At 30.4% G+C, this 25,824-nt stretch overlaps 2 protein-coding genes across 2 annotated transcripts; both read right to left on the reverse strand.

The window, feature by feature from the left end:
- Window positions 1–5,039: 5,039 nt before the first annotated feature.
- On the reverse strand, window positions 5,040–8,087 carry LOC140976855 (sugar carrier protein C-like). The gene is made up of 4 exons (XM_073441232.1): window positions 7,869–8,087; window positions 7,477–7,799; window positions 5,888–6,517; window positions 5,040–5,545 (listed from the first exon to the last, which is right to left on the reverse strand). Exons 1-4 carry the CDS (start codon window positions 7,999–8,001, stop codon window positions 5,060–5,062), a joined length of 1,572 nt encoding a protein of 523 aa, XP_073297333.1. The 5' UTR covers window positions 8,002–8,087; the 3' UTR covers window positions 5,040–5,059.
- Window positions 8,088–22,678: 14,591 nt separating this feature from the next.
- Window positions 22,679–24,889, reverse strand: LOC140976856 (uncharacterized). The gene has a single exon (XM_073441233.1). The coding sequence runs from the start codon at window positions 24,719–24,721 to the stop codon at window positions 22,868–22,870; it is 1,854 nt and encodes a 617-aa protein (XP_073297334.1). The 5' UTR covers window positions 24,722–24,889; the 3' UTR covers window positions 22,679–22,867.
- Between the last annotated feature and the right edge of the window lie 935 nt (window positions 24,890–25,824).

Below are 25,824 nucleotides of genomic sequence, written 5' to 3' on the forward strand. Positions count from 1 at the left end.
CAAAAGTGCATTGTTTACATAGATTTTGACAGGGCCGGCAAGAAGCAATAAGACTTAGATATATTGGTGAAATGTACAAGGAAGTTGACTAAATGGAACTTATGTTGAGGTATTAAATATGTTGATAGTATTAATATTATTTTTCATACTAATATTTTGATATTCGGACGTGAATAATATATATTCAAAGCAAAAATATTTTATATCTATGTATATCAAATGAGCTTTCTCGTAATTGAACGTCTGAATGATATTTAGTTACTCCAAGTAATGAAAAACATTTGCATGTTGCATGACAATTTCCATTTTTTTTTTAAAAAAAGTTTGTGGGTAACTACTGAAACGACATCTAATTATATATGTTCTCAGTTTATCATTTCAATTGGCCCTTTATGGGATGATCATTTAAAAAAATAAAGTTAGAGAATATAATTCTTCAGCTTAGTCCATCCTTAAAAGTGACTGAATGCTATTCGGAGACGGGAATACTTGAAAATTTCAGGTTGTGTTTGGATTGAAATATTTGATTTGAAAAAGTAGTACTTAAAAGGAATATATGAATTTGAAATCCACCACAATATATCACTCAAAAAATAACTATTTAATTAGGATTTGAAATCATTGTCAAGTAAATTTGCCTAAACAAACTAATTGATTTGTTACTGTGGATTTGGTATCTGATTTTGTGCATGCCTGTATGGATTCTTATTATTTTAGACTACTCTGTATGCCATTGTCGAGGACAACACAAAATACACTACAACATGCAGACTAGAAGAATCTCCGTCTCAATTTCGTGCATGTTACTGGAATATTCCTCATAAACATACATGGATCTTATTTATAAACTTTAGTACAGTTCAAAAAAATTATACGAGGATAATTCAGATCCTTTGGCGAATGACGCTTACCGTCTATTTGTTCTAGGTTTGAGACTGAGGAATTGTACAGGTGGCCTACGTGATATATCTTAATCGAGTTTTTGCAAATCTGATACATAGGTTGTTGATGAAAGAGGCTCTCAGTAAGTTAAAGAAATCATAATGTTTTTGTTTAATATTTCGGATACATGCTAATTAATATCTAAGCCAACACACAAGAAGTAAAACAATTTACCTAGAAATTAATATTCGGATTCCATTATTAAGTATTTGCCAGAAATGGACACTGTTAACACCAGATTTCCTAGTATATTTCACCAAGCTGTAAGTCACGTTGTTTCATGCCGGCCCTGTCAAAATCTAAGCTAACAATGCGCTCTTGGAATTGATTTGAGATTTTGTATAGAGATTATTGCTATAAATAGTAGTTTTTCATTAAGGAATCCAAGTATCAAGAAGAGCAAATATTCAAGAAAATATGGCCAAGGCAAGCAACAATACTTCCATCATCGATCCTCAACTTTGCTTTGGTTCTCTCACTTATTCTCATCATTACTGTGGCAGAAAGCAGAGTTACTCTCAGTGGTAAGCCTTCATTTTTTAAGACATTAGTTCGTATGTAATATATATAAAATCATTTGATCATTTACGGCATTAATTGATTAAGATGAAGGGTTCATTATATATTAATGAATTCACCTATTTAATTAGGTTAACTGTACTGTATATCTCATTCAAATGTAACATGGTCTTAATCTGTTTATGTACATTCTTGAGAATTTGCAGCTAAGAGTATGGCAAGCGTCACGTACAGTTGTGTGTAGCACTGTGACCGCGGTGAATAAAGGAGACACTTGTTTCGACATTGCGATGAGTAATAACCTGACCACCACTCAGTTCGACGCCATCAACAAGAGACCGTATCACAAGAGACTTACTCTTAGTACAAATCATAGGCCCCTAATTTTTTTTTAAAAAAAAAAAAAATTGGTACTTCTCCAATCAGGATAATTATATTTTTCATCCTTACTATTTAATATTTTTTACTCTCGTACTTTACACTGAAATTGATATTTTATTCCTTAGTTAATTTTTTCTTGTTGATAATATTGTGATATTAACATATGGAGTTTTGTCTCTCTAGAATAATAAGCTTTTCTAGAATATTGATGTTTATGATAAGATCTCTAGATATTATATTATTGTTCAAAAGAGTTTATTTCGACTCTATACAAGGAATAAATTTTAGGGCAAATGAAATCTATAATATGATACCATTGTTGGTGCACATGTGTGATTTTTGGAGTTGAAGAAGATCAACATTCAAACGCCGCAAAAAGAGTAAGGAATTAGGTCAGTAAATTAATAAAGAGCTCAAACTAAGACATATTGAAGTGTTGCCATCAAGTGTTGAAAACTTTCAATCACAACACTAATCAAAATCAGCTTTGATTAGTGTGTCGTTTATTGGAGAACTTCGGCTTCACGTTTGTTCTATCCGTAGTTTTGATTATATGGTTTGGAATATATGTTTGGAAGCATTTTGCTTCTTCACTTGTTAAGGGAGTTAGCTTTTATTTGTTCAATAGTAATGATTTTTGTAAACTGATATGTTTTCTAGTAAATCATTTTTTCCAAAAAGCACTGCACAAATATTTATATTTGTTCATGATTTATTCTGTCTTATTTTATTCATTAAAGTTTATTTGTGTATTTAATTAATATATTGTGCTTCATGTTGTGAAGAGTTGTTACAACACCTAAATCTGCTACACGAAATCTTAGTATTTTTGTACTTTTATGTTAAACAATTCTTTCGTACACTTAGTTTATTAAAGATAAATAATGTCGAGACTAAAAACACAAAAATTCATGGCATGGATCAAGGGACTTTTCGATACATATGGCGAAAAATAAAAGATCGAAATAAATAGTTTTAGCCTCGAATAATCGAGCTGAAAAACATGTGTCTCAAATTTTTGTTATGGATAAGCAATCTAAGACACAAATTGGAGGATAAGGTGCTTTTAGCCATAAAAGAAACGATCATGTGAGAATGGCAATTACGAGATTTAATTTATTTGACCAAAATCACCCATTCATCGTTGAATGTGAGAGCCACGAACAAGCCTCTATTCACTTCCGGTGCCTTCTTGTGCAATTCTATCCGATTACTATTAGCTGAGGTGTTTCGTATTTAAATAGAATGTAATGAATCATGTGATTCCCAGTTGTCGCATTTTTTTGTTTCCGTGACCAAAATCAGTGTATATATAATGTCATTAGAGGCAAAAAGTATGATCCATATATAAATTTATCGTCACACCCTTGCAAGGCCGTGACTAAATTGATTAAAGAAACCTTTTTGTTTTTGTTTTTGTTTTTTTGGGTACATGGAAAAAATGGATGAGAACAAGGTTTTCCGACACGGATAATCCATCCGCGTCGGAATTTAACATGATATATAGCAGTCATGATAATTTTAATGAATGATATTGACAGAAATATGAGTTGTATTATAAACTTTAATTTGATCTTGGATATTTCTCGAGGATTAATAGGAACATAAATATAAATTCACAATTCAAATTTATATATTTATAGTAGTAATAGATTTTTTAAAATTTCATCACAAAAATGGAAGCTAAATTTTATTTTTCTTCAAATTAATTTAGATTTCATAAATTAATAAATGAAAAAAACAAATAAAAATTACATGTATTAATGAATATTATTTAATGAAGATAAGGACATAGATGTAAATTCACAATTCAAATTCATATATTTATTAGTAGGTCTCTTGTGAGATGGTCTCACGGATCTTTATCTGTGAGACGGGTCAACCCTACCGATATTCACAATATAAAGTAATACTGTTAACATAAAAATTAATATTTTTTCATGGATGACCCAAATAAGAGATCCGGCTCACAAAATACGACTCATGAGACCGTCTCATTCAATTTTTGCCTATATTTATAAAAATAATAATTATAGAAGTAATAGATTTTTAGCACATATCATCAATATTTCTCTCAACCAAATTGTAATAAATCACTTTTGAATGAATTTAACCATCATTTAAACATAGAAAATTGTATGTAAAACAATTATTTGAAAAATAAAAATATATTATGCATAAGAAACAAATAATATTTATATATTATATTATATATACACCCAACGTGTGTGCCACGTCACTAGTTAAAATAAAATTAAAAAAATGTTTAACTAGTCAATTTCAAGACATGAGTAGGTCTCATGTGAGACGGGTCAACCCTATCCATTTTCACAATAAAAAGTAATACTCTTAGCATAAAAAGTAATACTTTTTCATGGATGACCCAAATAAGAGATCCGTCTCACAAATACGACCCGTGAGACCGTCTCACACAAGTTTTTGCCTCAAGACATAACGGTTTCAGCTCAAAGATTTACTACAATATTCAATTTTGGAACTTATACTATACAAAAATAAAAAGTTAATAATATAGCAACCGGTTAAACATATTATTTAGAAATTAAATAGGTCACAGATTTATATCTGTGAAACGGGTCGATTTGATCCATATATATAATTTTAAAAAAAATTAGCATAAATAGTAATGATATTTATTTGAACGCAATTTTTAGTCAAGTCAATTAAAAATAATTCCAAACACAAAAATTCTTATGAGACCGTCTCACGAGCCAATTTCATGAAATAAATATCTGAACCGACCCAATTCATGAAAAATTATTACTTTAAATTTTATGCCAAAATATTTTTTTCATTGTAAATATGGAATCAAATCGACTGTTTCAAATGTATAAATTTGTGAGTCCGTCTCACAAAAGACTTAATTAATTTCAAATGAACTACTGAAACTCGAATAGAAAATTCACGACCGTGAAAAATTTTAGAAGTTTGATTGAAGCTGGAGTCCTTAACATGCCTAGGTGAATAAATTACATTTTCTTTTATTTTTCAAACTGGTAATTTGAGGCTGAATGCATTCAAAGGAGACAAATTATTAAATAAAAATATAAAATATATGAACCTTTTTTCATATATTAAATCCACATAATATGTAGTATTTATTATTGGGAAATCAAATAAACTCTAAAATAGAAAATCTAGCTAGCTAATAACACTGAGTTGCGAAACAATTACTTNGACAACACTTTTGATTCCATGATTATACTTTGTAATGGTATGCATTCCCATTCTTCTCCATTTCAACTGATCCATTAGCAGGATAATCCGCCCCACTCATGAACCTGGACCAGAACCAATGCTCTTTCCACACAATCACCATTTCTTCGATCGGAATATTCTTGGTCTCCGGCAAGAAAAAGTATATGAAAATAGTCATCACCAGCACGAAAAACCCGAAAAACAAGAACAGCCCGAATTTCAAGTGACACAGCATCGTCAAGAAAACTTGAGCCACTGCGAATGTAAAGAGCATGTTCACAGAGACGTTGATACTCTGTGCAGCAGATCGGATTTCCAATGGAAAGATCTCACTCGGCACTAGCCATCCAAGAGGTCCCCACGACCAAGCGAATCCAGTAACATATATACATATAAACAGCACCACCACGATGGCGTACCATTTCGGCAAGTCGCCAGGCTCTCCATGGACTCCAAACTTAACACCTATGCAAATTGCAACCACAATCTGAAAACAAGAAATCAAACGTATATACTGTCAATGTAAAGTTGTTCTATGAGCTTTCAAATATGGCATATAGATCAAATTTTAGATATTGGTAGAACCGTAGAGGATAACACTTACTCCTATCGGGTGTAACTGTTTATATGTTACAGCAATCAAAACATTAAATTCGGACTATCGTAAGGTTTAAAATATTTGAGTAATAACATCACTGCTAACTAAAGCTTCAATAGAACCAAGCATTTCGATCCTCTGGGATGTATAAATTAAGCCAAGTCGGAAATGGTGTAAATACTTATTATGAAAAAAAAAAAAAAGAAATGGTATATATATACTTATATTTACCTGACATATAAGCATTTGAATGCCCCCTTCAATGAAAAGAAATCTTCTCCCCCACTTATCCACACCATAAATGGAAACCACAGTTGCAAGAACATTAACCCCACCCGTAATCACAGCCGACATCAACGAAGCATCGCTTCCAAACCCAATAGTCTTGAACAAAACGGGAGCATAAAACATGATCACATTGATCCCCGTGAGTTGCTGAAAGAAAGGAATAGCAATGGCCATTGTCAAATGAGGCCTATACTTCCTCTGGAGGAGATTCCTCCAGGGGTGCTCGACTGCTCGAGATGCTTCGCTGGCTGCAACCAGATCATTGAATTCTTCGTCTATATTGACATAGCCACGGATCCGCTGCAGTTTAGCCCGAGCCTCGTCTTTTTTGCCACATTCGATCATGGAGTTTGGCGTTTCGGGGAGGACTAATGATCCGATGGTGATGATCAAAGCCGGGACAACAGCACCACCCAAACTGAGCCTCCATCCCAATCCACCATTAAGTTTCGCGAACCCGTAGTTTAAAACTTGGGCTGCTAGGATACCAATGGTAATGGATAACTGAAATCCTATGTTGAGTGCACCTCTGAATTTGTATGGAGCCATTTCTGATAAATAGAGTGGCACAGACTGCACCAACAAGATCAAAACAAACTTAGCATCACAATGTCATCTCCTTTTCATGCACAATATTAAGTAACTTATAAATTTGAAATATTTTAAAAGTTAGTAATTTAAATTCAATTAAAGTAACTACTCACTCTAGTAAAAAAGATAGTATGAAATATATCAGCTTTCATATGTTGTCTATTCATCTCTGATATGACATTCACTTATTTTGAATGTGCTGAAGTTTATAAAAATTATACATCTAATAATTGAGTGTCATCTCAATAATAGACATATATATGAACACGAAAAATATGCATCATATCAATACCGTTAAATATATTACAACATGTTAAGTCATAGTACGGGTCCACGGCTACGCGTTATTGTGACATAGATAAAAATATTATGAACAAATATATATTACAAGATAGATAATCTACTTTAAAGTCAAGTCAACTTTTGTTATTTTTTGTCTCCATTCGACGCCGTTTCATTTGTGTTGGAAAATGACGCATGACATGATTTTTTTAAAAAGAAAAATTTCCCACACGAAGAAAATTCTTGGCTCTGTGCAACCGTATACTTTGACTTGATCATGTTGCTAACTGTAGGGACAAATTAAAAACAAATTAAGTGAGATTGTATTTTCATTTTATTTATTGGGTTCACGTTTATATGAGATTCTATATTGTTTATATAACTCAAACGTCACTGAATTTGCATAAAACCATAGGAACACATATTTGAAACCCAAAAAGAATCAAGAAAATTGATCGAAAGTTTTTGGATTTTGTTTCTTCGTCCTTTTAAGCACTCTAATCTCACCTATTCATTATTAATTATGGGTCACGTGTAATATATACATGATCTAGTCTCTATTATTTAATTTCTAGTCCATCAAGAACTCGAATTAAATAGATATCATGATCTCTATGAATTTGGAACATATATTATGTAATAATTAATATTGTCTGTACCTGATTTGCAAAACCAATACCGAAACCAAGAAAAAGACGCCCCACAATGAGCATCCAAACAGCTTGAGCAAAGCCATTGATCAAAGCCCCGACGCAGAACAGCACGCCGCCGAGCAGCATCGACAGTTTCCTCCCCAACTTCCTCGTCACAAACGAAGCCACGAGCGACGAGCAAAGTGCAGCCAAGTACAAGGAAGATGTGAACATAGTCAGTTTCTCGCTGTCGAATTTGCAGTACTGGTTCGTCGAGTCACTGACTTGCTGCTTCCGGTACACATCCGGGAAAAACTTCTCCAAGAATGAGTCCATGGCGGTGACTCCACCTGTACAACAAACAATCAAATTTCCAAACCCAATAAAGAACAAACAAAAAAAATAGCAAATTACTCTACCTGAAATCCCGATATCATAACCGAAAATAAGGCCACCCATGGCTGCAGTAACGCAGGTCACGATGACGTACAAGGTAAGGTTGCCGGGATATTCCTTCCCGTTACCGGGACCGGGGCCAAAACCACCTGCCATTTCGATCACTCTTCTTCTGTGAAAGTGTGAGGTAATGGGAAGAAGAGAACTGTTGGACCGGTGAGAAATATTGAAAATTTGAATACTGGATGGCATATATATATATATATATATAAAGAAAAATATGACTAGTCAAATTAATTTAGCGTAGTTATCCTTACCTTTTATTTTTCTTTATTTTTGAGAATTAGTTATCCACACTTGGACATACAACAAACCCTAAATTTTTAATAAATATACATAAAGCAATATAAATTTTTAATTAAAATTAAATTGTTAGAAGTTGGTTCTTATAATAAGATGGAAATAATGTCTTTCCAGAGGTATTTTATAATAAAAAAAAATGAAATCTTGATTATTGACAACTAGACACAATATATAGAGTAAAACCTATTCCATGTAGCACGACTGTTGGATTATTGCGAACATATGCTAATATCATTTAATATATCCGTGAAACATATATTAAAGGAGTAAGTCGAAACTCGAATCTCGCCAAATTTAAAATATGGCAAGTTTCAGAATTTTGATGATATTTCACAGTTCGGTAATCCGAAGAATTACTCCCAAGACAACTGAACAGAAAACTCAATTTGGCACAAGTTGTATTTAACATCACTGGGGCTAAATCGGATGTTATTTAAGCAAACTGATGGTTGTAAGACTAAACTAATTGCACGAAAACAGCAAACAATTGAGCATGAGTAGTTGCGGTATTCTCGTCAGCCTGATCAGCTCAGTTATCCAAATGAAGTGATTCAGTATGTGTTACAAAGCTAAGACGATGATCTAAAAATCATGTTCACAAATCATAAAGTATGAATCGAAGTAAAATGTTGATAAATGAAGATGGAGATACGAGTTCTGTGCAAAATTAAATCAGCAAAGCTGATTTTAGCAGACCTCATCAGTTAGGTTCAGTTGAGCAAGTTCAATTGACTGAATGACCAGTTGAGCAGAGGAGCAAAACTGAATGACTAGCTGAGCAGGTTTAGTTGAGCAGACGAGCAAAACTGAATAAAAACTTCACAATCAGTTAGGCTAGGGAAAAGTGGTCAGCAAGACGGAAATGACTGTTTCTATATCAGAAACATTACTAAAACTTTCAAAATGGTCATATTATTGTGTCTAGCATATATATCATTATTGGAGCCTAAAAATACAACATCTTGAAGATCACATACAAGATTTTTAAGGGGACTCAAAGCATGAACAACCTACATGAAGAAATTAGCTAGAACGAGAGCAAGCTCAAGTGTGAGAATACATTTGAGAAATACAAACATTGTAATTAATTCAATCCTCACACACAATCACTCAATTAATTCAATCCTCACACACAATCACTCATACATATAAATGAGAGTTGAGCTTCAAAGTTTAGTTGAGTGAGTCTTCATGCAAAAACATTAATATTGTATTTGTAGTCTTGACATAAAAGACATTAAATATTATGTGGATTGTGACATTGCGGCCTACGATCGAGAATGTGTAAGGAGTTTCAATTAGGTAATAGATAAGTCCTAAGTTGAAATGCATTTGTACAAAGTATTGTATAAATCAAAGTCTTCTAATGAATCATTTTCAAGGGGAAGAAGCGGTGACGTAGGAATTGTTAATCTCCGAACATCTATAAACAAATTCGTATTTATTTATTTATTGCAATTATTTATTTTCTACTGTTTTCAAGATACATTGTTGAAGTATTTTATGTGTATTTCAAATACAAAAATATTGCATACCAAGTTTTTGATAAAATGTTTCGACCAAAGAAGTGTTTTACATATTCAACTTGCATATCTTTTAAATATTTTAACAAAAAATTCATTTGTTTCTACGAATGATTATTTTGAATGTCTTTCGTTTGGTTTGAAAACTAAATTCAATATTTAATCGGTGTTCAATATTTCAAAAACCGATCATATCACTGTCAAATTTTTTGTAATCACTGATGATATCATTATTTCATTATCTCATCTCATTATTTATATAAATAACATGTGAAATCCGTTCAATCATGTTTCAATTGCATAATATAATTGACTCCATACGATTTGAATATAATTGCGACCAATTTTTTTTTTTAAAAAAAAGATGAGAACCGACCAAATGTTTTGAACGAGGCTATTAATAATCAGTATTTACATTTGAAAATTATTAATTAATGCCCAACGTTCAAAATAGGTTGTAAAAAGTCAAAATTGTAATTTAGGATATGATCAATATCTGACGTAGACCATTAATAATTAATTAATTGGGCGTATGGTCCAAATGAACCGTAGATATCCTTTTCAATTAAAAAAAAAACTAAAATTAGAAAAAATTGTATCGATGCTATTCCGGAGGAATTCAACTTAAACATATCGGTTTTTTTTTTTTTAAGAGTTGTCCGAAATTAATTTAAATTGTTTTTTTTTACTACAAAAAAACATTTATTTATATAATTAGAGAAATATTGTAATGGATATTTTGGAGCTCATCCGTAAAATAACCTTTCTTGATGTAGAGTTAAGATTCTAAATAATAGAAACTTAATTTTATGTAAGAAAATATATTTAATTATATGTAAGAAAATATATTTAATTTTGAATATGATTTAATTATCTCGAACCTAATGGTATTATTAAAAATAATATGTAAATAAATTATAAATTATAGAAAATCCATAATGGCAAGAATTTCAGATAATCTGAAGATTTTAAAAGGTTTAATATTTTATTTTATTAAAAGATTTTTATAATTTCATTATTAATGTCGTGGATATAAAACTTGCATTTTCTGCATTAATATGGAGTTGCTTTAATTTGATTTTTTATCCAGTTTTTGATCAAACCGTTGTTTTTTATTCGTCTTTCACGGTCACACAAAATATAATGAGTATGTCTCTTATGAAACGGTCTCACGAATCTTTATCTGTGAGACGAGTCAACTCTACCAATATTCACAAAAAAAAAATAATATTCTTAGCATAAAAAATAATATTTTTTCATGAATTACCCAAAAAGATATTCGTCTCATGAAATTAATCCGTAAGACCGTCTCACAAGATTTTTTGTGAAATATATAATATAATCATCTCACCCATGCCTTATTTTGACAAAATCAAATCAAACTGCAACGGTGAAAAGGATGAGTTCGAATTGTTTGATACCCAAGTTGAAATTGAGATTCGGTTTTTTAACAAAATCTGACTTCGAATTATCTATTAAAATATGATTGAAATTTGTTCAAATAAAAAAATATGATTGATATTCAATATGATTTAACTATTTTTTTTTATTTTTTTAAACTTTAAAAAATCACAACCGTTATTTTTTGATGGGCTCTGGGTATGATTTAACTACTTGATGTCTCTATCGAGGTGGGCTCAAGTGATATGTGTCCATTTATATAATATTCTAGAGTTTCAGTATTCAACTTGAACTTTCAACTAGAATTTTCTTTGTTTGGTTTTGTTTCTATTTATATCGAGCCAATCACAACCATTTTTATACTTGATCATGCCGAGCAATTAATTAAACGTAAATATTTGATTTTGTGGAACTTAATAAAGTTTTGGAATAAATTCCACTTTTGATTTCCACAAATAATATATGTTAGGTGATATTTTTGGTTGGCTTAATTTTTTATAAATATTTTGTCAAGAAAATTAATTTGTAATTTTGAAGATATGAAGATAAATGAATAAAATATTTGTTGAAGACATTGGAATATATGATTTTGAAGATATGGAAATATATGGATTGAAAATATTTATTCTATCTTGAAATATATGGTGTTAAGATTTAGGGGGAAAAAAAATTATCTTGGATATGATGCAGTTCTCATTTATTTGAAGATTGTCGAACGTACCCATATGTGGTCAAGGGAGGACGATGGGATGTTATTGTCAAATCTATCATATAGACATGATAAGAAAATAGGGATTTTTAACTTGTTTAAGTCTTTGTATTATTATAACATTTGATGTTTATCGGATTTACTTGATGTTTGTACTTGACCTCGTAGATGTGGGTCGATTAGACCGAACTACGTTAAAATTGTATATGTTTTTTTTTCTTTCCAGATTTACATTCTTAATTCGGGTAATTATGAAAAATAGTAAAATAAGATAAAACCGAATCAACATGTGGCATCAAAGCGGGTTCATTTTTAAAGAAGTTGATCTTGGTGTTTTGAATTTGGTTTTATAGGCAATGATACGATCATGATGGAGAAAACACAAGGTCGTTGCGGGTAAATATGATGGAATCAATTTTTTTTAAAAAAATGTTGTGTGAGTTATAATATCACGAATATAAGTGGAGAACATTGATTGAAAAATCTCGGTTGATTTCTGAATTTTGATTGATTTTTGTCAGAAAGAAGGAGAGATATTGTATTATAAATTTTCTTGACTCTTTTATGATTTTTCTAAAAATAAGCTAAAGGAGAAGAGTGTTAGATGATATTCTTGGTTTGGCTTAATTTTTTCCATTATTTTGTCAAAAAAATTAATTTGAAATTTTTAAGATGTGGAGATAATTGGAAAAAAATATTTGTTGAAGATTTTGGAATATATTATTTTGAAGATATGGAAAGATAAGGGTTTAGATAGATTTATTCTTCTCGAAATATATGATGTAAGATGTGAAAATATTTATTCGATCTAGAACTAAGATATAATGAAGTTTTATAAATTAGAATTCCCATTCATTTTCAAAAATGTCGAGCGTGACCATATGTGGTCGAGGGAAGCTGATGAGCTTTTATTGTCAAATCTTTCTGAGTGGTTTGTTGGTTGTAGTTTTTATGCACTGCATTTATTTAGAGTATGTCTCATGTGAGACCGTCTCACGGATCTTAATCCGTGAGACGGGTCAAGCCTACCCATATTCACAATAAAAAGTAATACGTTTAGCATAAAAAGTAATACTTTTTCATGCATGACCCAAATAAGAGATCCGTCTCACAAATACGACCCGTGAGACCGTCTCACACAAGTTTTTGTCTTTATTTATACATTCTTCAATAGAATAATGTGAATTCTTGGGAGAAAACGATATTATTTGCATAGAACATACATTATGTTATGAACTTGTCAAGTTGGTCGTATGTGAAATTAAGGAAGAAAAATGAGACTGTTCGTTCAGTGTCGCAAGTTTGATTGAAGCGATGGGGTCAAATTCAAGTGATACTCATCAAGTGAAGTCAACTGAACATGTTCATTATAATGACGCATAAGAAAAAATAGTCTTTTATATATTTTTCTTTAGTCATTGTATACTATCATAACATTTGAGGTTGGTAGATTTACTTGATGTCTGGACATGACCCCATAGATATAGGTCGATTGAACTGAATTACGTTAAAATTTCATGTCTCATTTAAAAAATTTATTCTTCAATTTTCACTCATAAAATGTGTTTTTGTGTTTCTCAACTCAAATTCTTCTTCTACTTCTACTCAGTTTAAATCAATTTCAGACACTGGTCTCATGCATAGTCTTAGTTTACAAAAGTGATTTTGATATTTTGATAAATAAATGATAATTTTTCAAGACAATATTTTCCTCAATATTTATCTAATCCAAAATTTTTATTCACCTGTGTTTACATTACACTATCAAACCCTATCTTTTGAAAACACTCTAATAAGGGTTTTAGTATTTTATTAGAAAATTAGTATTATAATCACTTATTTACGAAATATTCTACCTTAAAAAATTTAACTTTTAATTTATTTTTAAACACTGCTCACTTTCGATAAATTGGAAGAAGAAATGCACTTTATTAATAAACAACTTTGGCTTATAAATAGCCTTACAAAGATGAGTAGGTCTCTTGTGAGACGGTCTCACAAATCTTTATCTGTGAGACGGGTCAACCCTACCGATATTTACAATAAAAAATAATACTCTTAACATAAAAAGTAATACTTTTTCATGGATGACCCAAATAAGATATCCGTCTCACAAAATATGACCCGTGAGACCGTCTCACACAAGTTTTTGCCTATAAAGATTAACTGAAAATCAGAAAAAATAGCCTACTAAAGTAACCATACCATTGAAAAGTCAATGAATTTGAATCAAAATTCATTTCTGTAAAGTTTATTAAATAAGTGATCATAGCTACAAAATAAAAAAAAATAATAATAAACAAAGGCAACTGGTTGAAAGTAGAAATATTTGCACCGCAAACAATTATTGACACACACGAGAATTGAGGATTATATGCTTCATCGAGTGTGTTCATAACCATTCATTTGGCATAGAGCCTCACCAAATGAATTGTAGATACTATATCAAGAAAACGCACCGCACCCGTTATAACATAATATAATTCTCCTCAGAACTCGACTCCTCATGGAGCCTCACCAAATGAATGGTAGATACTATATTAGAGAAACACACTCGATATAACATATAATTCTCTCGATAATTTGACTCCTCGAATAATTCAAAAAAAAAAAATTTAAAAAAAAATAGAGGACTTGACTTCTGCTGGGTTATGGTCCCATTAAAATACAAAGATGGCGGTCTTTTGGGGTTGAGAGGGAACCGATTTTGTATTCTTCATTTGTACTTTGAAAATTATGCGTCAGTTCACACAACAAGAAGTTGGGCCCTAACTGTGGACAATTCAGGTTGCTAATGGTCAATTTGCTAAAGCTTGATTTTGAGGTTGAGTTTCCAAACGAAGGCATCCACTTTATATATGTTAGGGGACGTGTGGTCCGCAAAATTATATATCTAAATTGACAAATTTGTTTTTATCAAAAACAATAATTAACAAAAAATGGGAAATCTGAATTAAAACAATAATTTTGATGTTTAACTGATTTCGATATTATATAGATGTAAGATATCATACATGGGTAATATCAAGTTTTTAGGTGTTTTATATATGGAATTGGACAATCATCCATCATTCAACTAGTTTTTGGGGTTAAGTTAGATCAAAGTCTCGATCTTTAACATGATATCAGAGTTCAGACATACCGTTATATGTTGATTTGTCCTATGAGCCACCCGTTAATGTTTTTTAATGAATGTGAGGGTATGTTAGATATTCCGCCTCGACTGAATTAAGTAACTTTTGTGGCAGAATTAGACTTGAGTCCGAATCTTAACAATCGGTAAAAAAAAAAAAAAAGTTATTATGTTAAGAAAAAGGAAGGCTGAAAAAAAAAGAAGAGGTGTCTATTCTTTAAGCTTTACTTAAAATAATAACCTCATAACTTTAAACTTCAAATCCTATTTTAAACGAGTCAAGGTTAATAATAATTTTTAATTATTTATAATTTTATTTTATTTGTAATATCATGTAAAAAAAAACCATTTAATNGTGTTGATTTGTCCTATGAGCCACCCGTTAATGTTTTTTTTTTTTATGGGTGTGAAAGTGTGTTAGATATACCGCATCGACTGAATTACTTAACTTTCGTGGCATTGGCAGAGTTAGACTTGAGTCCGAATCTTAATAATAGGTAAAAAAAAATGTTATTTTGTTAAGAAAAAGGAAGGCTGAAAAAAAGAAACATAATAGCATTTTAGTGTCTATTCTTTAAGGTTTACTTAAAATAATAACCTCATAACTTTAAACTTCAAATCCTATTTTAAACAAGTCAAAGTTAATAATAATTTTTAAATTATTTTAATTTTATTTTATTTGTAATATCATGTAAAAAAAAACCATTTAATTCTGAAAGAGATCCAATTCCAAGACTATATAAACTAATATTTCAAAATAATTTTAAAGTAATTTTGAAAATATTTCCTAAATATTTTTTTAAAAAAAAAAATTATTGTATATTTTTACATATTCTGTGTCCTTGCCATGATCTAGCCAATTTGGCCTATCAACTTCGTATATGGATTGGACTACCATTTCACAACTGAAGTCACATAAATTATATTACGGTTAAATAATAATTATACTTTTAAAACGGTAGAGTGCCTTAACTTACGGCATTTGTGCGAAGAAACTATTTGTGGCGGTAATAAAGTGCTGCCCACCTATTTTTTTTAAAAAAAAATTGGAATCGAANCCCAATTCCAAGACTATATAAACTAATATTTCAAAATTATTTTAAAGTAATTTTGAAAATATTTAAATAAAATCCTAAATATATATTTTTTAAAAAAAATTTATTGTATATTTTTACATATTCTGTGTCCTTGCCATGATCTAGCCAATTTGGCCTATCAACTTCGTATATGGATTGGACTACCATTTCACAACTGAAGTCACATAAATTATATTACGGTTAAATAATAATTATACTTTTAAAACGGTAGAGTGCCTTAACTTACGGCATTTGTGCGAAGAAACTATTTGTGGCGGTAATAAAGTGCTGCCCACCTATTTTTTTTTAAAAAAAATTGGAATCGAAAATTTTTCAGACTTTAAATTAATTAAAAAATGATTTAAATTTTTTTTAAAAAAAATATTAATAATAAATCACTAAAAATTATTAAAAAATTAACAGCAAAATATTAATAATAAATCACTAAAAATTATAAAAAAAAATTAACAGCTATATTTTTTAAAATCCAAACCTTTGTATATAAATAAACTTCATCTATTCATTTTACACACATTATCCAATTTCTTTCACACAGTTTCACACATACAATCTCCAAAAAAAATTTCACACACATTCTTTGAAACAATTTAGTTAACATTCTACAATATTTAACATGCCATACATGAACTCTTCATCATCGGACGATGAAAATTTTTATATTTGATCTCATGATCAACCAGTTTCTCTTCACGACAAGAAGACCATGAACCCGTAGATACATGTAGTGTGCCGCTGTTGTGCTTCATTTGGGGGAGTCAAGCCGCGTAAGTGGTTAGTAATGGGAAGAAAAAAATTGAGAACGTGTAGATTATAAAAATATTACTTCATCGATAGTCATGTTTACAACGAGGAAAGTTTTTGAAGACGATTCCAAATGAGAAGATCTTTGTTTTCGAGAATTTTTAAGCTTTACAAACCAATGTGTCTTGTTTTGTCCAAGACAAAGGAAGCAACCGGTCAGCTTATGTTGTCATCACTTCAGATGGTTTTCGCTACGGTCCAACTGCTTGCATATGATGTTGTAGGCGATATTGTTGACGAATACTTAAGGATAGGTGCATTGACACCGTTGGAATGTTTGAAAACATTTTTTAGGGGTGTATGTTATATTTTCTTAGCAGTATTGGAGGCACCAACAGCTGAGGACATTTCTCGACTAACTACTGAACATGATTGAAAGATATTTCTCGGATGCATCGAAAGATTTATGGATTTGACATTGTTGGAATATTTCATGTTCACAATCTTGATTTTGATGTTAACAAAACTTGTTATTGTATTTCTAATATATTTACTCATGTGTGAAGTTGCAAACACAAGAAGCAAACTGAAACTGAATTTAGTCAAACTGAATTTCTGGCGAGCTTCGATATTTTGATGATATCTTCTAGCTGGATGATTCAAATGACAATCTGCCAACTTTCTTGATCAGAAACCTCAATTTGTAACAAGTCATATTGCACTTCAGTTGGAAAAAATCGGATGTTATATAGGTCAAATCGTTCACTGAATGACCAAATTGATTGCACGAAAACAACAATCAGTTGGGCATGAGCAGCTGTGGTAGGTTAGCCATATCTCTTAGCTCGACTATTGGAATGAAGCAATTCAGTATGCGTTGGAAAGATAAGACGATGATCTACAAATCATGTTCAGAAATGAAAGTCTGAATTGAAGCCTAAAATGCTGATAAATGGGGATGAAACTACTTGTTTTGCACAGCACACCAGTTGAGCTGCGGTTGAGATGCTGACCAGATTGAACTGCTGACCAGTTTGAACCGCTCACAAGTTTCAACCGCTGAACTGTTTTCAACCGCTGACCAGTTTTCAACCGCTGACCAGTTTGAACTGTTGACCAACCGCTGAATTACCAGTTTAAGCTCGGAAAAATGTCCAGCAAGGCGAATTTGACCTTTGCAATTTCAGAAACTTTCCAAACGATCATATTCTTGTATCTAACGTATATATTATTTTTGGGGCCTATAAATACAATATCTTGAAGATCCAAAAAGAGCTTTCGAAGGGGATTTAGAGCATGAGCAGTTAGCACGAAGAAATCTGCTAATTGACTGTACAAGCCCTTGTGTGAGGATACATTTGAGATGTACACTTTAAAGGATAAATTCCTCACACGCAATCACTCATACATATACAAGAGAGTTGAACTTCAAAGTTTAGTTGAATGAGTCTTCACACAAAAATATTAAAGATTGTGTTTGTAGTCTTGGCATAAGGGACGTTAAATATTATGCAGATTGTGAGGTTGCGGCCTACAATCAAGAGTGTGCTAGGAGTTTCAATTAGGCAAGAGATAAGTTATACGTTGAAATGAGTTTGTACAAGGTATTGTATAAATCAAAGTCTTCTAGTGGATCCTTCCCAATGGGAAGAAGGGGTGACGTATGAGTTGTTAATCTCTGAACATCCATAAACAAATTTGTGTCTATTTATTTATTGCATTTACTTATCATTTCTACTGTTTTTAAAGATGCATTGTTGAAGCATTTTATGTGTTCTTCAAATACTTAAATATTGCATACAAAATGTTTGATAAAATGCTTCAACCAAAATATTTTTACTCATTCAACTTGCATATATTTTTAAATGATTTACAAAATGTTTAATCGGTTTCTATGAAGAATTATTTTGAGTGTCTTCCACTTGGTTTGAAAACCAAACTCGATTTAATTAATCGGTGTTTAATATTTCAAAAACCAAGCTATCGTAGCTCAACGATGATCCCTCTAATCGATCCCAACAGAAATGCATATTTCGACGTACCCAACAACGATATCAACGTGTTGTAGAGTTCCAATTTATTCTTAAATCTTGCAAAGGGTGAAGCCCCTCTAGTACGGTTTAAGGTTAACGGAAATGAGTACATCATGTGATACTATCTTGCCAATAATATTTACCTATCTTGGGTTGCCTTTTGGAAAACATTCATCGGCCCCTCAAACAAAAACATAGGATTTTTTACGCGATTTCAAGAGAAGGTAAGAAAAAAATGTTGAGCGAGCATTTAATGTACTCCAAGCACGCTGATGTATAGTGAGATATTCATTTCGTGTGTGGGATCCAATTGATTTAGATTATATAATGAAAACATGTATCATTCTCCATAACATTATTTTGGAGGACGAAAGGGATGATATGCACGAATATCATATTTCCCACCTCGAGATGACGAATATGTGCTCCCGGATGTTGCCCATTCAAAAGATCATACTATAAATTTAACGTCATTCTAGAGCAAGCTCGGCATTTGGAATCGAGAATTGCACCACATGCTTTTAAATGACTTAATCAGACATATTTTGAGTTTACACTGAGATGCATAATGGAATTTGTCCGCTTTTTTAATCTTGTAATATTTTTTAATTATGTGTATTTTTTATTTGTATTTTTTTATTATGTTTTAAAATTTAATTATTTGTAATTGTATTCTTTAGTTATGTGTAATTTTTAATTTTGTTTTAATTACTTTGGTTTTTGAATACAAATTTATTTAATGGAATAAAAAATTTTACATTTTAACATCATTTTTACAACTTCATCTCACGACTGCAGGAACATAAGTTGAAGTTATCAATGTTGATATCATCATTCATCTCTTCAGCTTTATCTCACCATCGAACATACCCTAATATGTTATTGTTATTCTCCAAGCATGTAATCATTTACAAATATTAACGTTTTAATATGATCAGTTGTTCTCCAATTTTTTAATAATTAGTCTTATCATAATTTTTATAAAATAAAAACTTTATATAATTACAAGGAAATATTTTGATTATTTTGTGGGTTTAAGAAAGTTATATATGAGATATGGTAGTTATATTATTAAGTATTATAAATTTATATAGTTTTTAAGCATATATATGATCGAAGGAGTGTTATTAAAGGGTCGATACTTAATAATATAATAAATTAAATAATAGATACAAAAACTCACGAGTAACACAACAAATAATTTCTCAAAATAAAGGAAAATAAAATTTATGTTTTTTAAAATATATAAAGTATGCTCTGCAACCTCTTCGTTTGTGGACTGTTTCTCGATTCTGGTATATTTCTTCCATGCCACGGCCAATTGTACTATTCAATTACTCTAAATACCGATTCTTAAAGTCCAGCCCAATTTTATTTTGGGCCTTAAGCCTGTCTATTTTTTTTTTATTTTTGCATCAATCATATACTTACGTACATGTGTGTGTATATATCACTTTTGATATGTTGTACATCTATCATGCATACTTATATGAGCAATGATGAGGTGACACTCACCTATTAGATATGTAATTTTTTTATGTTTCATTGCATCCATTAGATAAGTGACACCACATCGGTTCTTACATAAATGTGCACAATAAATATATATATATATATAAAATAGTTCCATCAATTTTCACGTGAAATTCACAGATAAAATATATGTGAATCTCACGTGAAAGTTGATGGAATTCTTATATTATTTTGTGCATTCATCATGACACACTAGCATGTTGCATTGTAGCTATGGAAACCAAATGTACGTTACAACATAAAAAAAAAAAAAAAAAAAAAAAAAAAAAAAAAAAAAAAAAAAAAAAAAAAAAAAAAAAAAAAAAAAAAAAAAAAAAAAAAAAAAAAAAAAAAAAAAAAAAAAAAAAAAAAAAAAAAAAAAAAAAAAAAAAAAAAAAAAAAAAAAAAAAAAAAAAAAAAAAAAAAAAAAAAAAAAAAAAAAAAAAAAAAAAAAAAAAAAAAAAAAAAAAAAAAAAAAAAAAAAAAAAAAAAAAAAAAAAAAAAAAAAAAAAAAAAAAAAAAAAAAAAAAAAAAAAAAAAAAAAAAAAAAAAAAAAAAAAAAAAAAAAAAAAAAAAAAAAAAAAAAAAAAAAAAAAAAAAAAAAAAAAAAAAAAAAAAAAAAAAAAAAAAAAAAAAAAAAAAAAAAAAAAAAAAAAAAAAAAAAAAAAAAAAAAAAAAAAAAAAAAAAAAAAAAAAAAAAAAAAAAAAAAAAAAAAAAAAAAAAAAAAAAAAAAAAAAAAAAAAAAAAAAAAAAAAAAAAAAAAAAAAAAAAAAAAAAAAAAAAAAAAAAAAAAAAAAAAAAAAAAAAAAAAAAAAAAAAAAAAAAAAAAAAAAAAAAAAAAAAAAAAAAAAAAAAAAAAAAAAAAAAAAAAAAAAAAAAAAAAAAAAAAAAAAAAAAAAAAAAAAAAAAAAAAAAAAAAAAAAAAAAAAAAAAAAAAAAAAAAAAAAAAAAAAAAAAAAAAAAAAAAAAAAAAAAAAAAAAAAAAAAAAAAAAAAAAAAAAAAAAAAAAAAAAAAAAAAAAAAAAAAAAAAAAAAAAAAAAAAAAAAAAAAAAAAAAAAAAAAAAAAAAAAAAAAAAAAAAAAAAAAAAAAAAAAAAAAAAAAAAAAAAAAACTAAGATTACATTTGAGGTAAAGATTTAAAATATGTGAATTTCGATTATAGTTTTAACGTTAACAACGAAACGATAGATGAAATCTTAAATACATGCATTACTTATTTACATTGTTACAGAAAGTAAAATGAATTTCAATTGCCTCTATGAAATTCTATTTAAACATGCTATGGTGAATTTGAAGTTTATGATCTCGTTTATTTAAAACTACAAAAATACATTTGAATTTATGGATTTGAAATTCATCAATCTAAAATGCAACTTAAGAATCTTTGGTCATACCGAATTTTATAATATGAAATTTTCATAGTTTTATATATTATAAAATTTATTTTATCACTTATAATTAAGCATAAACTTGAAAATTACCTGATGTTATAACTAACTTCATTTATTTATTGGATCATTCATTAATTTATTTTAACTAAACTTGTTATAAAAGTGAGTTTAATAATAAATTTTTAAAAGAAGCTGAATATAATGGCTATTCAAATCAAATTCTTTATCCAAATTGTACTAAAAGATTGTAGATCGGCTGGTGGTAACAGGACTAACCAATTGTTAGTAGGGTTGGTGTCGGAACCGTTACTTAAGTTAAGGGGGCCCAACAAAAAAAATAATAATAATTTTCTTTCACAAAAAGTCACACGATATTGATATCTCAACAAAGTTATACAAAAATTCAATTCAATTCATGTGGCACGCAAATTAAGTCAGTAACTAAACTATACTGGACAAGCTTTGACCGATGTTCATATAAGAAGAGTTGGTACGAGAAGTCGAATTACTAATCACTGATTAAGCATTCATTTATTTCGTCAACTCGAAAAACCTTTAGATACAACTTAATATTTTATTCTGTTGGATATACTGATACCATGTTGGATATATGATCATGTAGGAACGACCGATTTTTTACTATTATTTGAAATCAAACTAAAAATTCAATCTTGTTGAGAGATGTTTATGTCACTACGTCACAAACAATAGCGATATCATATATAAATCCTAAAACACAAAACTATCTCAATTTGATCCAAACACAACATTAAAAACGAGTCTCCATAATCAAATTTCTTCCATTTGAAAATCTCGGATTTTTCCGCTATTCCTGCATCATTTTTATACCTCTTATTGTCGCACAAGGTTCCAAATGTGTTGAATACAATATTTCACCAGATAAGAAAAGGTAGGGTCTTTGAATGACAAACAATAGAAAAGAATGGACAAGCAAAGACAGGGGGAAGGTAGATCATATATCAATCGCACTCTTGTTTCCATGTATACAATGCAACAATCCAATATATGACTATGTTATATTGTTTTATTCAATGATTTTGTTGGTTACATTTTTATCATATGCTAGATAAAATAAAATGGGAGGATTGTGTTATATTCAAGAATGCCAGAATCCGCCCAAGATGCTGCGGAATTTAGTGGAACTCAACATTCTTACTAGCTTTTTGGCATCTGAGACCTCAGCTTCTGCAAGCTTTTCGATGTTCTTTAAGTAACCTGAACTTGAAATCTTTTTTCTTGCAATGTTGCTACCGGTTAACGACATCAATATTGAAAGCAATGGCTGTTTGCTGCCAGAATTAACGTCCTCTAGGCCGAGTAGCTGCATCAATATGCCAACATTTTGATCATTCTGCACAAATCTTTTTCTGTTTTTGGGTACAACCACCATGTTAGATAGTGTTTCTGCTGCAATTTCGCGAATTTGGAATGATTTTGATTCGAGGAAGCTAACAAGGACCGGCATAAATCCTGCATCCCCCATCACTTTCTTAGCATCCTCAGACGTCCCACATAACCAAAACGATGCCTTTAGGGCCAATTCTCGGACGGAAATCTCCCCAAATCGGAGAAAGTAAAGCACGTGATCTGTAAAACCAGAATTCATCAACACATATAAAGAAGTATCTGATCCAAAGCATAAATTCATGATTCCTTTGAGTGCCATCTCTCGTGTCTTGGTCGAAAATGAGGATTTGTGATCCAAAATACGCACTAATAAGCGGATTCCGTCTTCTTGAACGATCATTTCTCGGATTGATGCATCTGAGTAAGCCATATTTTGCAAGAAATCAAGTGAAGCTATCTGCAAAATTTCATCTTTCGACCTTACAAGCTTAAGGAACAAAGAAATTGCCCCTTCCTCAACCATAAACCTCTTGATCTCTTCAATCCCAATAAGATTTTTCAACACCCCACAAGCCAAATTTGTCAATTCTCCCCCATTTTCACCATTCTTGCCACAGATTTTCAACAGGGCTGTCACCCCACCATGAGCAGAAACAGACCACGCATTATCAGAATTCTCCGTGACCTTTACCAAACACCTTGCTGCAAATTCTTGACACGGTTCATTTCCGGTCTCCAGAACTCTAATCAATGGGGCAATTACCCCTGCATCAATCAACACATTTTTGTAGGACTGAAACCCCACAATCAAGCACATCGCCTTCGCTGCCGCCTCTCGAATTTCACTCTCTTGTGAATCAAGAAAATGCACCAAAAAATTGACAAAACTCTCAAGTTCCACCGAAATCTTTACATATCTCTCATCTTCTTGAATGGCTTCGTTGAATTCAACAAGGGCCTGTTTCTTCATAACAGTGCTTCCGATCTTTAGCATAGATGATAAATTCTGGACATAAAACCTTATGTCCTCTTTCGAAGCCGAAGGCCCAGGCTTCGGTACTATAATAGCATAGCTCTGCGTCACCAATCCCAGAGCATGTATATCAGAAAGAGTCTTCACATGGTTATCCAACTTCCCAGATACAATATCAAGATCGCTTTGCATGTAAAGCTTCCCACAGTACGAAAGTTCCAGACAACGCTTTAAAAGACCATCGCATTCACTACTGGTGGCTAAAATCGACTCCACGGTGATACATAGTGAAAAGTTATCATTTGATTCACAATTCTCGATGGTAACGAGGATGGATAAAAGCTCTTCCATCCTGTTTCTTATGGACATCCATTTTGAAGCAAAGACTTTGGTTGAATGTGAGAGCGCAATTAAGGAAGAGATCGACCCGATTGCTTGCAATAGTCTCGGGCTTTCAGTAGATGTTTCAGTTTCAGACAGACCATTTTCTTCACTCATTGGGAATATTTTTACGGGTTCCGAAGAGATCCCATTTTCCGGTGAGATGGGTCTGGTTTCCCGGCGATGCGGAGCTGAAGATTCGTGCGGGAGCTGGAAATTTTGGTTTCGGAGGTTGTTAGAAGGTTTCATGGGATTCTGAAGATTGCGTACGTATGTTTTCTTTGTTTGTAACAGAATGGCAATTCTACTAGATTTACGAATCTAGCCTCGGGTCTTGGTTTAGTTAAACGTCGTTTAGGGTAGAGGTCGGGGTCAGTTAAGTAATTGTCTTGCAAAATGGAGGGTTTTAGTCAGTTGGACGTTAGAAAATAGCGCTAAATATCCCTTTGGTCCCTATGTGAAGTACACTTTTGACCCTCTAATATTATTAATTACATCATTTTCCCTCCTAACAATATGCAATGTTCATTTCATGCTCTCCTCTTGGCTCTTACTATTCATTGCATCATTTACCGGCTTACTTGTTAGAGTAGGTTTTTTGTGAGACGGTCTCACGAATTTTTATCGGTAAGACGGGTCAATCTTACCGATATTCACAATCAAAAGTAATATTCTTAGCATAAAAAGTAATATTTTTTCATCAATGACTCAAATAAGAGATTCGTCTCACTAAATACGACCCGTGAGAATTTATTTAATATATAATTATACTTTATTAATAATTAATAAATATTAAAGTTCGTAAATGACTCGTATACAATCGAACAAAATAATTTATGCTCAAATTCGACTCAAAACTTTTTTAAAAAAATACTATAAAAAAATCAATTATTGCCTACACAAGTTGCGTGTACATGGCTAAGTTTCAAAGGGTAGGGGATAGGTATAGTGGTCAACTTCCAACTTTTATTGGCGTAGGTTAAGATTTTGAATCATGTGATATGGTAACACATCAATCTCACAAATAAATCGAAATTTTTATTGTAATTCATTTTCCAACGGGCAACAATATCTCACATATGCATTCAATTTATTCATAAATTGATTATTATTATTATTTTTATCTTATAAATTGATTAATATAATTATTATATTGTAAAGAAAGGACAAATATACTTAACATAATATTTTATTTTATTTTTATTAGCAACCTCGTAATCCTATATCGTCTAGAAAAATAAGTTTTAATAAACTTTTATAGAAATTTGAATTAAAATTTTCGTAAAACGATGAAGATAACAAACTAGTTGTTGTAGAGATTTATTGTACCGACGTATATTTTGTGATTTTCA

The sequence above is a fragment of the Primulina huaijiensis genome, chromosome 5 (genome assembly GCF_012295235.1).
Source record: "Primulina huaijiensis isolate GDHJ02 chromosome 5, ASM1229523v2, whole genome shotgun sequence".
Classification (NCBI taxonomy): domain Eukaryota; kingdom Viridiplantae; phylum Streptophyta; class Magnoliopsida; order Lamiales; family Gesneriaceae; genus Primulina; species Primulina huaijiensis.